A 12617-nucleotide genomic window follows, 5' to 3' on the forward strand; every position below is an offset into this window, starting at 1 on the left:
ATCAATAAAAGAATATCAGTTGCCAAATAAATATATATTACAATCCTGGCAGGATCGCCATGTGATGTGGGGCGTTAAGGGAGAACTACTTGGTCTTGATTATACGTTTATTGTGTCTTAAATATCAAGTACACACACTACAGCCCGCCCCGCTGCACGTCCAACTCGAGCGTCCACTCAGGCTCTAAAACGTCCACTCAGGAGTGGACGCTCGAAGCGGAGCGTTCGGCGGGGCGTGCAGTGTGGCGTCGTGCTAACAAGTTACTTGAGTAGCGTGCGCTCAGGCTGTTTGCATTTGTTGAACATGCACGCCACATGCCGCGCCCTACTGCATGCCCAACTCGAGCGTTCAGTCAGGCCTTTAAGCGAAGCATGAATCTCGCGACCTAAACGCGTTAAGCGCCATGAATTTTGTGGTTGCGTTTGTGACAATTAGTTTTTTTGGTATGGCTTCTCTATAGTAATAACGATGATTACCTGTAGGGCTAAGATGGTCGGCTGTTTATCATTTGTCACCATGCCTGTCACGTTCTAACAAGTATGTCAGTGCGAAAGTGACGGGCATAGTGATAGGTGATAAAAATGGAACCATGCTGCCACCGCTGAACATCATAAAATCTATAAATATTGCCCCGGACTTGAGTGAGTATCTCGCCTAAGTGCAATAAGGGTCTTAATCTTATTTCCGGGAGCTTTACCTTTTAATTACCATCTCGGATGCTTCATTAAACGAAAAGGGACCAAAAAGATAATTGCTACTTAATTTTCAGATTATATTCTCTTTAGGGCATTATTTCTTTATTAAATAAATAAATATTTGGGAACCATCTTGCACAGACCGACCTAGCCCCAAACTAATTGTACTATTGGTACAAGGTGACGATATAATTATTTACATACATATAACAATAGATAAATATAAATTTATCTTTTATTATTTAAGTATATACTTATATACCTACATAGAAATCATCCATGACTAAGGATGATTTTGTCGTAGGTTTTAAGTTAAGATAGTAATAATTCATATTATTACTCATGTATAAATATTAATTATAGAACACGAATAACAACAATATAAAATAAAATTAAACACATTAGATAACCTAGGGTGCCACCAGCAGCGGAGCAGGGCCCAAGCTGCCGGTGGTGATCAAGATCACAAAGAGCGAGGAACCGACTCACGGCCGTATTTGAACTTTAAGATACTCGTACGTCGTATCGTATCTAGACCTAATATTTGACGTATCTTAAAGTTCGAAGCGGGCCGTTACTTACCATAGGCGCCGTGTCCTACTAGATTATCGCATTCTGCATCTAGCGAGAGCCTCTCTAGGTGTTAGTCGCTAGTTGGTCGAGACACTTCGATATGAGATCATTCGCTGACAACTATCATATTATAATCGTGGAATCAACATCCCACATGGCGGTTATCTCGTGAGCCAAGTTCTGTATCTTTAGATATTAAAATAAAAGTAGACAAAACCTACCCTCAAATGGATCCTTAAACCAGTTGAGGGTAGATGAAAATATTAGTCAGGTCGTTCAGTAACAGATCCAGGCGGTTTTGTATTTGGTTGGTTAACTATTAAATGTTATAACTACCCGAAAATGTACAAAATGTTTATTTACTGTTATTTAAATACTTAAAGATACAGAGTATAGGTACTTACTGTATTTGAAGGGATTATTAGCGCTATAAATAAAACTAGATATGTTTTCGAATAATTTATGACTAGTCTGTTATTATCCTTACAAATCATTAAATAACATTTTTTAAATACAACTACACTTTGATAGTTTATTACACAACCCATTTCATTATCTACTTTTAAGTTTTTAACCGACTGCGATGTTTGAAACATTCGCTTTTAAACCAACTTGAGTAAATACACAAAATTATATTTGGCTGTCACGAAATTACAAATAATTTTAAATTTTAGATCTAAGTTTAATTTTACACTCTATTTATTTACATGTCTTATGTAATATGTATTATATACATTTATTTACAAGTACAATTCCTAAACTTGATAAAAAATTAATAAACAAAAAATTGGAATGCAAACATTGTCGAAGTTCGTTCATTAGGCCAAAGTTAATGTAAATTTTAGCGCTGATAAAAATAGAGTAGGCCCACGTTTGAATGTTTGATGAGAAGAGAGCTTATATATATGGCGATCCATATCCAAAGGGTCTTTATGATCCATGTGCACCCGTACCTTCCATGTCTAAAAAGGGTCCTTAATTTTTTTGGGAATGGAACGTCACATAGTATTTCTTAAGTACGGGTAAAGCATTCAACACTTTATTAGATTACCTTAGGATAAAGAATGGTAAACTGTACCCCTAGTGTAAATAAATTCGATTTTGAAACGTGACGTACGCGTTTGCGTTTAGTCTCATTTTGTATTGGATTTAGAAAGAGCGCGCCAAGCGGGACGTTTTGGAAACTCAAAATCCTATACAAAATGAGACTTAACGCAAACGCGTACGTCACGTTATCATGTCGATTAAATTTACACTAGGGGTACTGGTAGTTTTTTTGTTTCGAACATGAAAACTAATTTTCTGTTTCTTTGGAATAAATGAGAGTCCGTATTTCGATTTAACTTGTTTGATTTTTTTAAGTGTGTCATAAAATCTGTCAGCAAAACATTCGTTTGTCGTCTCGCACGTTTGCAAGAGTGCGCAGCGGCAGTATCTCGCGCACGGAATACTGCCCATCCCTTTCTAAGTAATGCAATTTGAAAAATCCGGGTAATATGTTTCGCGCGGGCATATACAGGGTGATTTCTGGGTCGTGATCCAGAACCACTTTTTCTGAATCTATAAATGATTTACATTATCATACGATAGTATTTGATTGAAAGATAATTAGTTTAATTTTTATTATTTTTCAAGTAAAATTAAACTTATATGAAGTAATCATGGTCACCCTATGACTTTTGACATACGCTGTATGGAAAATGACAAGACGTCACATTGAGTAGGGTGACCAAACTGTACGCAAACATGTTTTCTTCTACTTGTCATCTGAAAAATAATCATAATTATTGGTGATAATAAATAATGAGCAACATCATTAGACTCATCTTTGAATTCTGTGTGATGTCTTTTTCTCTTGCTCCACGACCCCAAAATCACCCTGTATACTATTGTGACGCACTCATGCAGAGGCTACTGGGTTGCTATTTAGTTTCAAGCTGAAAAAGAGATCATCGTCTTTAAGACGTTATGGTCATGCATTTCACCTTGCACCCATGGAGTCCACGATCCTTAACAATAAAATATAGGTATTGTCTAAAATATTAAAGGTAAAAGGGCAATAGACAGTTACGGCTAAACATTATGATACAGTTATGTCTATCTTAGGCAAGTTTTAACACTAGAAAATACATAATTTCATACAAACATATAGGCAAAAAATCAACATGTCTTTACTGACAGTGTATTCAAAATCGAGAAGATTTTTTTATATACAAATGTATTTTTAAACATAAGTGTTAATATAATTAATATGTTCAGTTATAATATCATCTCGTTCACTGTTAATTTTATCTACTCATGGTAAAACAAAAAAACCGGACAAGTGCGAGTCGGACTCGCTCACCGAGGGTTCCGTACTTTTTAGTATTTGTTGCTACAGCGTCAACAGAAATACATCATCTGTGAAAATGTCAACTTTCTATCATAGTCCATGAGATACAGCTTGGTGACAGACCGACAAACAGACAGACAGGCAGACAGACAGACGGATGGACAGCGGAGTCTTAGTAATAGGGTCCTGTTTTACTCTTTGCGCACGGAACCCTAAAACCAGCAATCTTATTTATTTTATTACAAAATAAAATCAATTATATGTTTTCTAAATCGTCCACATTGTGACCACACATTATATAAAATGGATTATTATTTGAGTTAATATTTAATAACGACATTTAATTAAATAGTTTTAAAATTATTCGGAGAAGTTAAAACTAACTATAAATGAAGGTGTGTTATTAAGTTTACACCGGTAGAACAAACTATGAAGAATCCTGTCTAAGTTCAACACAAAGGAAAGATGTAGCCAGTTTAATTTAGTTTATTATTACCTCAAGTATCGCGGACAAAGTCTTGATTCCTGTGCACAATAATGAGGGAAACGTCCCTCGGTTATTTTTATATCTCAACATGGGTCAAGTTAACTATGTATATAAATATGTACAACCATTATGTGTCCTTCTCATATCTCAAGTTGTTTATTAAAATACTGGGTGTCCAGCTGCAGTTTTCTGATTTCAAAACTAAAAACATTTTTTTATACTACGTCAGTGGCAAACAAGCATACGGCCCGCCTGATGGTAAGCAGTCTCCACATCCTATGTACGCTTGCAACTCAAGAGGAGTTACATACGCGTTTCCGACTCTAATCCCCCCTCGTTAAGCTGGCAACTTTACTCACCGGCAGGAACACAACACTATGAGTAGGGTCTAGTGTTATTTGGCTGCGGTTTTCTGTAAGGTGGAGGTACTTCCCCAGTTGGGCTCTGTTCTAGATCTGGAATGACATCCGCAGTGCTTTGCCCTACCACACAAAGCGAGACTATAAACTAAAACTGTTTATTTCGTAAAAATAAGAGAAATGCGAATTCGTTTTTAGTTTATAACAGTATCTAAATGTCAACCTTCGCAACCAATGCATTTTTCCGATATTTCTCGCATTATAAGAAACTAATGCAAAACTTGAAGACCGTACTAAATGAAAACTCTTTAAGTACTATTCGCCTCAATAGCATAAACGCTGATCTGCTGGCCAGCGATCCACTGACAGTAATCAATCCGCAACACTCAAGAAACACCTCTCCCCCTTCATCTCTCCGGTATTTCGCGTTCGAAAATTATTTAAATTTGAAATCGGAAATCTGCCGTTGAACAACCTGGGCATCTACACCAGTAGGGCTAAGATGGTTGGCTCTTTATTATTTGTCACCATGCCTGTCTCATTCTAACAAGTATGTAAGTGCAAAAGTGACGGGCATAGTGACAAGCGATAAAAATGGAACCATGCTGCCACCACTGAATCATTTAAAAACAGTGCCAAACTTATAAAAAGAAAAACAGATGACTACTATTGTTTTATGTTTTAATACATTATAAATTAGAGGTAAAGAACATGGCAATAGCTTGCAAACAACAAGATAAGGCGAATTTTCCTTAACACACAGATTAGCCTACTTGTTCTGATCGTGGTATCTAAAACAACTAACAGCTTAGTCATCCTAAACACAGTTAAGCCCCTTCGCATTGAATCTTGGTTCATCTTTGATCCAAATAACAGAATCCATTTGCTCGTAATCCTCGTCGAGATTAAGGTAGTTAGTTGGAAAAACAAAAGAATTGAAGAGTCAGTTAAGTATAAGCCAGAAAATCAACTGTCCATAAATGTTATAAAGTGACACGGTAACCTACTTAGATTTCATCATATGTTGCCGTCTCACAACTAAGTAAATACAAACCTGATTTATTTAAGATTCTGATTTCTTGCGGAAAATTTCCATGGCAGATTATGAGTTCCCATATCGATAAACTAACTTATTATAACTTTTCATTAAACTAGTAATCGCTCAAAGCTTTGTTATCTCTGTGAGTTCGATTTTTCTCCAAAAATACCGATGATTAGTTATTATACTTGTTTAAAACTATTAACATTACTGTACAAATCCTTCAGCATATTAATTTTATCCTTATATTTAAGCATCAAACTATACAAGTCAAGTTAAAACTTGCCGTAATACATTTCAAGTTGATATGAACGAATGGGTGTATGATAATTTTTTCTTTTAATAACTGATCACATTTTTCGCTACAGTAGCATAAATTACAAAGAAAGCCTAAAATGTTTAATAATTCAACAGGCTCAGAGCTTCTATGAGCAAAGTTTTTTTATAGAATTACCATTAAAATTGACGATAATATTTTGACAATAAAGATTTAATCGTAATATCAACACGAAAAAATTATCTACTTTATAGTCGTTGTATTTAAATACATCCAACAATGGTATGGTTGAAATTGAATACACAAATGACTAGAATATATTCTCTTAATGTTTAAAACTTCTGTAAGAAAATTGGTCATCTCGAATTTAAGTCTTCACTTACTACATAGTTGATGAGATCCAAGGCTGGGATTAGTGCAATGGCCACGAGGAGAGCGATGGTGGTGACTTGGCTTGCGATGGCGGGGAGCACGAATACGAGCCACAGACGAGGCCTAAAGACTGTCGTGGCGGTGGCGAGGCCTAAGATCGCCCGGTTGAGGCCTGGCGGGGACGATCCAGAACTTTGCATGGCTGCCGGCCGCTCTCCGCTCAGTACGTGCACTATTACCGAGGCGGACTCTGCAACAAAATGACGCCATTCAAGACGGGTACGTGACAGGTTTACTAAGCGAGCCTTGACCCGTTTGAGCGAAGTTAATAAATAAAACAGCAAGTAGGAATATGACACAATTAATATTTATGATTGGGTGGTTGACAACGTTGTTAACTTAGTTGAGTAGCGCCGGCGAATTTTAGCGAATACGGTGAATACGAAATATTCGAAACGAACATCCGTTTCAGTTAAATTTATGCTTTTGAAATAGTTTAACCCCTTGCTTGACCTAGTAGTTAAACAAAATAACACTAGTTTATAAACTAGGTCTTTAAGTCCTTAACAAGCTCAACTTTAGGGTCCGGACGTTGTTAAGCAAAATAATCTAACTCTGTTTGTAAATTGCGAAATATGTTATGTGGCTGTATATTGTAACTTAAGCTGGTGTTTTGTATATTTGACATGGTCTTAAGGTGAGAAGAATATCATTAAGGAAAATATAACTTAATATTAAAGAAAAAAAATACATATTATATACGTGCTGAAATGTGGCTTGGAAGTTTCTTGTTGCCTGTGAATTTTTTGTGAGTGTAAACCAGATATACACTCTAGGGGACAAATGAACCGTGTCGGATGAATTAGTGCAACGTTGCCGGACTTCGCTCAACATGTCTGGCAACAGCGCGCGACACAAGTCGCCAGTGTGAAGTCGTGCGATGGCGCCAGTATGTCTGGGGAAGTTTAGCGAAATCGCTCGACTTCGCTTGACTTGTCGCTTGTGTTACAGCGCGGCTTACGTGGGCGATGACTCGCGAATGCGACACGACGCGGATGCCCAACGGCATTTGGAGATCGCCCACGTAGGACACTTCCATAGGTATCAAAGGATTGAATTCACCCGCGCCGCGCCGCTACGCGTTCGCGAGTTATTCGCTCAGGTAAGACACTGCCTTAGGTTTAAGGTTTGAGGCACGGAGCTGATTCATTTTGGTGTGTAAAGGCAATTACATGTATCTGAATTTAAATTTTTAACCTAAGCTTTTAACTTATGGTTGCAACTGCAGATGTTTTAGTGTTGCGACGTCGTTGTTGCCACCGCTGTGTCTGTCATGTTCCGTGATAAAATGAGTGAAAGAATGAACGTCATAATAACGGTAGCAATGCGGCGGCGAACGTCACTTATTTTATAAAGAAAATTGAAAGATAGAGCGGAGGCAGCAGTGTCGCCGTAATAGAAATGCAACTGCAGTCGACATCCGAACATAACCTTTATTGTATCATGTGGTGTGGTGTAAAGACAGAGTGAAATGACGGTTTTAAAAGTTTCACGTAAGTGTATTCGGGTTTTTCCGAATGTCGAAAACCGTCAAATAATTCCGAAATGATTTTCGGAATTATACGACATACGACATTACCCGAATACATCTAACGGTTACGGACTTTAACTATAGAGAAAGTTAGCTTGAACTCTAAATGGCTCAACAATTAAAGTCCGTGAATGTACAATGGGAACACGGTAATGCTTTCAAAAGAAAATCCCCAGTAAACAAAATATTTTTGTAACCTGGTATCCAGTGTTCCAATGACTTGAGCAACGGAATTATTATTTGCCAGTTAATAAATACGTCCATTTTATAAACGAAAATGAGAATTGGCTTTCCCATTTATTACAAACAACAATCTGATGATTACACTTCATATTTATTGTTAAGCTTCGCAATTTACTATAATTAATGAATAGCGTAAGGGGAAAGGTTGTAAAGTGATATAGTACGTTTTTGCTTCGAGCTATTATATTCGAGTGATTCATTTGGTGTAATTTAGTTAGCCGATTTATGCCAGCATGCAGATGATGTCTACAAAATGCAGTATTATTCAAGCGATTTGCGAATCCGCTCTGTGAGCTAACCGCAGTCGCTGATTTATACGCGAAATTAATGGATGGCCTGAACAATCGGTAGTTTTGAATGTCAACCACGGGCTTGAAAAATGTTGATGATTGGAACTTTACCGGTGCTTTGGAAAAAATTGTTTTCATATTTGTGGCTTTTAACGATTTTATAATATTTTATATTTTATATTTAACGATTATACACAGATAAGTATCTTTGTTATAAGTGAAACGACTAAAAAGAAGAAGAATAAATATTTAATAGTTTTTCTGTAAAAGTAGCAAACAAAGGACACTTTGACTTAAATCGATCGGTGCATGGACCGTGATGACGTTTTGTATTGTTTTCGAGCTCCCGATATTTCAACGCAGTTACATGCATCTTGTTCACGGGTAACTTAAGATAGCGGGTAAGTGTCGAAATATCGGGAGTTCGAAAACAATTCAAAAGGAAATCACGGTCCATATCCCGGTCTATTTAAGTCTAGTGAAACTAACCGTGAATCATTCAAAATTGTCAGCGGACACTTTTTTATTGCATAGAATAATTTTAGGTTAACATTGTATGCGGCAGCGTGGTGTAACGTTTCAGTTTGTGAAATTCACTGAAGTATTGTCGCGTGAAATATTTCACGCGTAGTATCAAAGAAAAACAAATAGTGAAATTCCGTTTGTACAACAAGATATCTAGGTATGCGTCATATCGCTTTACTTTTGCTAGTAATTTTATAATGAATATGTACGCGAAAATCTAAGTAAGGTTAGGTGGGGTAAGAGGGATTATGGGATAAGAGGGACACTTGCAGGGAAAATAAACACAGATAACTTAAAATATAGAAAAATGACTATATCAAATATAAACATAATGCATAAATCACATTAGAAGGACTTTCCTCATACGGTTCTCATATCGGCGCGATTCGAACTTTGCGATACGTCAAAAATTTCCTAAAGATACAATATGTATTGGATGTGTCAGTGGCAACAGTGACGTTTTTGTTTGAAGAATACCAAGAAGCATAGCATTTTAGTGTTATATTTCTTGTCAAGAAAAAAATATATACATATATATATATATAAAGTAAAGTAAAATTTTATTTTTATCAATCAGTCAGATACATTTACATAAATTTTGTGGGTCACACTAGGCTAAGCCTGTCCCGTGACTCCACGTTAGAAGCGAGTTTTATGTATGTTTTACCTAAAGGTCAACTTTATTTATAGTAATACATTTAACACAAACTTAATATTGAGTACAATTAATTAACAAATATATATATAAATCTTATTATATTCTGTATTTATTGTTTATTTTTATTTTTTGCATTTGGCCCTAAAGTAGCGATGGTTAATATAAACAAATTACAAAGTTGACTTTATCCGTAGTAACTTCCTCTTATTGAGACGAAAAACATGTAAATTAGATAACTCTGGCAGTATGTAGATTACGTATTACCATTTTGACGTAAATAACCTTAAATTTTGAGTTACCAGCTAAAACATATTACATTTAGTTATGCGATGACGATGCATACCTATAATATAAGCAAATTAAAAGTAGTAAGGAATATAATTCATAATAAAAAGAACCGAGTGCGAGTAGAAATATTTTAAAATACAAATTAAAAAATTCTAACCTATCATCGCCACCCGTCTCCAACTTTGCCTTATCATTTTTATGTATTTCCCATCACGGAACAATGTGCTCTGGACCTTTGGGAGGCGTGCGCGGAGCCGAAGCCAAGAAGTTGAGGCCCTTTTGATACTTTAATTAAATGTAAGGAGCGGATGCTGCCCTTGCACATGTCACGGGACGCACGCAGAGGCAGCACCCGCCAACGCCAGGGTGTAAACACTATTTAAGAGTTGATGGAATCTAAAATGAACTGACCTATTGGGTTAAAGCTATGGATTAAAATAACTGGGCTATTGGATAAAAAAACCGGACTCGCCCCCACAAGATGGGCTCCCACAAAAAGCGACATCTAGGATGGCTCAAGGGCATCACCGGTGTGAGCGGCTCAGGAGTGTTCAGAGGCGTGCGCCGCTTTCTACCCAGTGTCTGTTTACAGCCACTGTGCCAACTCGCGTCTTATAATTTTAATTATTATAAAAATTATATTAAAATCCTGTGATTCAATTTAATAGTGGATGTATGATTTAAATCATACAGTTCAGGCTTCATGCTAGTTTAGACGAAGTTATGCATTAAAAGCCAATTTAGGGTACACAGTTTTGCCAACCCTTGTTTTCAATTAACTGAACCATCGATAACGGGATTTGGCGAATACAATATTGATTCATCCAGCCCTTAAAAAAACGAGTAAAATATGCGTTGATCCGAAAATACTCGTATGATTGGGAAATATTTATAGATTTTTGAGGCGCAACAAATGTTTCCATTCCGTTGAAGTCCCGGGTTGGATGTATTGTAAAGGGGAAAAAGAATAACTATCACCCTTTTTGCTGCTGTCCTGGTAAATAATTTCAACATTATATATTACTAGTGTATCTGTGAGCTGTAGACCTCGCGTTAAAATTCATAAGTTTAAAAAAGCGGCCAACTGCGAGTCGGACTCGCCCATGAAGGGTTCCGTACCATTTATGACGTATAAAAAAAACTACTTACTAGATCTGGTTTAAACCAATTTTCGGTGGAAGTTTGCATGGTAATGTATATCATATATTTTTTTTAGATTTTTCATTCTGTTATTTTAGAAGTTACAGGGGGGGGGGGACACTTTTTTTCACTTTGGAAGTGTCTCTCGCGCAAACTATTTAGTTATGGGTTTGATGAAAAAGATTTTTTTTTTTAAATTTTATGACGTATTAAAAAAAACTACTTACTAGATCTCGTTCAAACCAATTTTCGGTGGATGTTTGCATGAGAATGTATATTATCATATATATTTTTTAGATTTTTCATTCTGTTATTTTAAAGGTTACGGGGGGGGGGGGGGGGGGCACACATTTTTCCACTTTGGAAGTGTCTCTCGCGCTAACTATTCAGTTTAGAAAAAAATTATATTAGAAACCTCAATATCATTTTTAAAGACCTATCCATAGATACCCCACACGTATGGGTTTGATGAAAAAAGATTTTTTGAGTTTCAGTTCTAAGTATGGGGAACCCCCAAAATGTAATGTTTTTTTTTTCTATTTTTGTGTAAACATCTTAATGCGGTTCATAGAATACATCTACTTACCAAGTTTGAACAGTATAGCTCTTAAAGTTTTGGAAAAAAGTGGCTGTGACATAATCGGACAGACAGACGGACATGACGAATGTATAAGGGTTCCGTTTTTTGCCATTTGGCTACGGAACCCTAAAAATACTCTAAATACTTACTTTTTCGAGTAACGACTCAAAGAAGTAAGGATTGTTTTTATATATAATATTAATAATGATCACACCGCACTCCCAATAGTCTTAATTGCCATAGATGCTAATGGAACGTCAGTCATCTATGCCAATTTCCATAATTTTTAACAGTTATAAAAAAAACGAAGCAACCAAAATCTATTTAAATACTGAATCTGTTCACAAAATTTCGCGAGAATCAGCTGAGAACATCCGGACATACAAAAGCAATGAGAAAAATCTCAACACGTTCGATTTTGCCGCTTAGGCACATAGTAACTATTAGGAACTGACCGGACCAGTCCGGAGCAAGCTTATAGTTCCCCAAATCATGCGCGCCGTGAGCGAATTAAACAGTAGTCTCAAGTGCATTTTTACTGTCTGAAAATGTTGTATTGACTTGTGCAAGCCCTTGAAGCCTACTTACAGGATACATTTTTAAATTTTGAATTCTACTGTCTCCACGCGGTACATCGTTCTGCTGATAACTATGGATAGGTACTAACCGGAGCTGCTTGGAGCACACGTATAGTTCCCCGAGTCATGCGGCGCAGCGCGCGCTATGAGAAGCCGGCTCGTACGCGTACGTTGTTCTGTCTCCACGCTGATGCCGCCGCGCTGCGCGTAGTTCACCACCTGGTCGCCACGGTACCAGTAGATGAAACTGAAACAATACGAAACATAAATATTTTAGTCAATTACTCCTAGGTACAGTATATAAGTACTTGAGTTTCGTGAAAGATATCACTTCTTAGATAGAGTTTAAATAGTTTAAACTTTGTTGTTTATGCTACGAACTATATTAAAATAGAGTGACTCTGAGGTAAGTGGTAGAAATCTCCACTACCGAAATACACCGCACTTAGAAATGTCGAAAAACACATCCATATGACAAAGGGAAGTACTGTACTGTAGTATGATAATATAAAGTATTGTGACGTTTACACAATAAATGTGTATTTGCCAACTACCTGCAAGTCAACACTCCGTTGGGAAGTGTCATGGC

The 12617-nt window shown here is 36.7% G+C and overlaps 1 protein-coding gene across 1 annotated transcript in view; it reads right to left on the reverse strand.

Annotated features, from left to right (window-relative positions):
• Window positions 1–1715: 1715 nt before the first annotated feature.
• LOC133526805 (limbic system-associated membrane protein-like) overlaps window positions 1716–12617 on the reverse strand; it is a 107413-nt gene continuing 96511 nt past the window's right edge. The window contains exons 6-7 of the mRNA XM_061863592.1: window positions 12118–12275; window positions 1716–6385 (exon numbers count right to left, since the gene is read on the reverse strand). Of these exons, the coding sequence (XP_061719576.1) occupies window positions 6120–6385; window positions 12118–12275 (424 nt within the window). The 3' untranslated portion in view covers window positions 1716–6119. The remainder of the gene's footprint in view (window positions 6386–12117; window positions 12276–12617) is intronic.

The sequence above is a fragment of the Cydia pomonella genome, chromosome 17 (genome assembly GCF_033807575.1).
Source record: "Cydia pomonella isolate Wapato2018A chromosome 17, ilCydPomo1, whole genome shotgun sequence".
In the NCBI taxonomy this organism is placed as follows: Eukaryota; Metazoa; Arthropoda; class Insecta; order Lepidoptera; family Tortricidae; genus Cydia; species Cydia pomonella.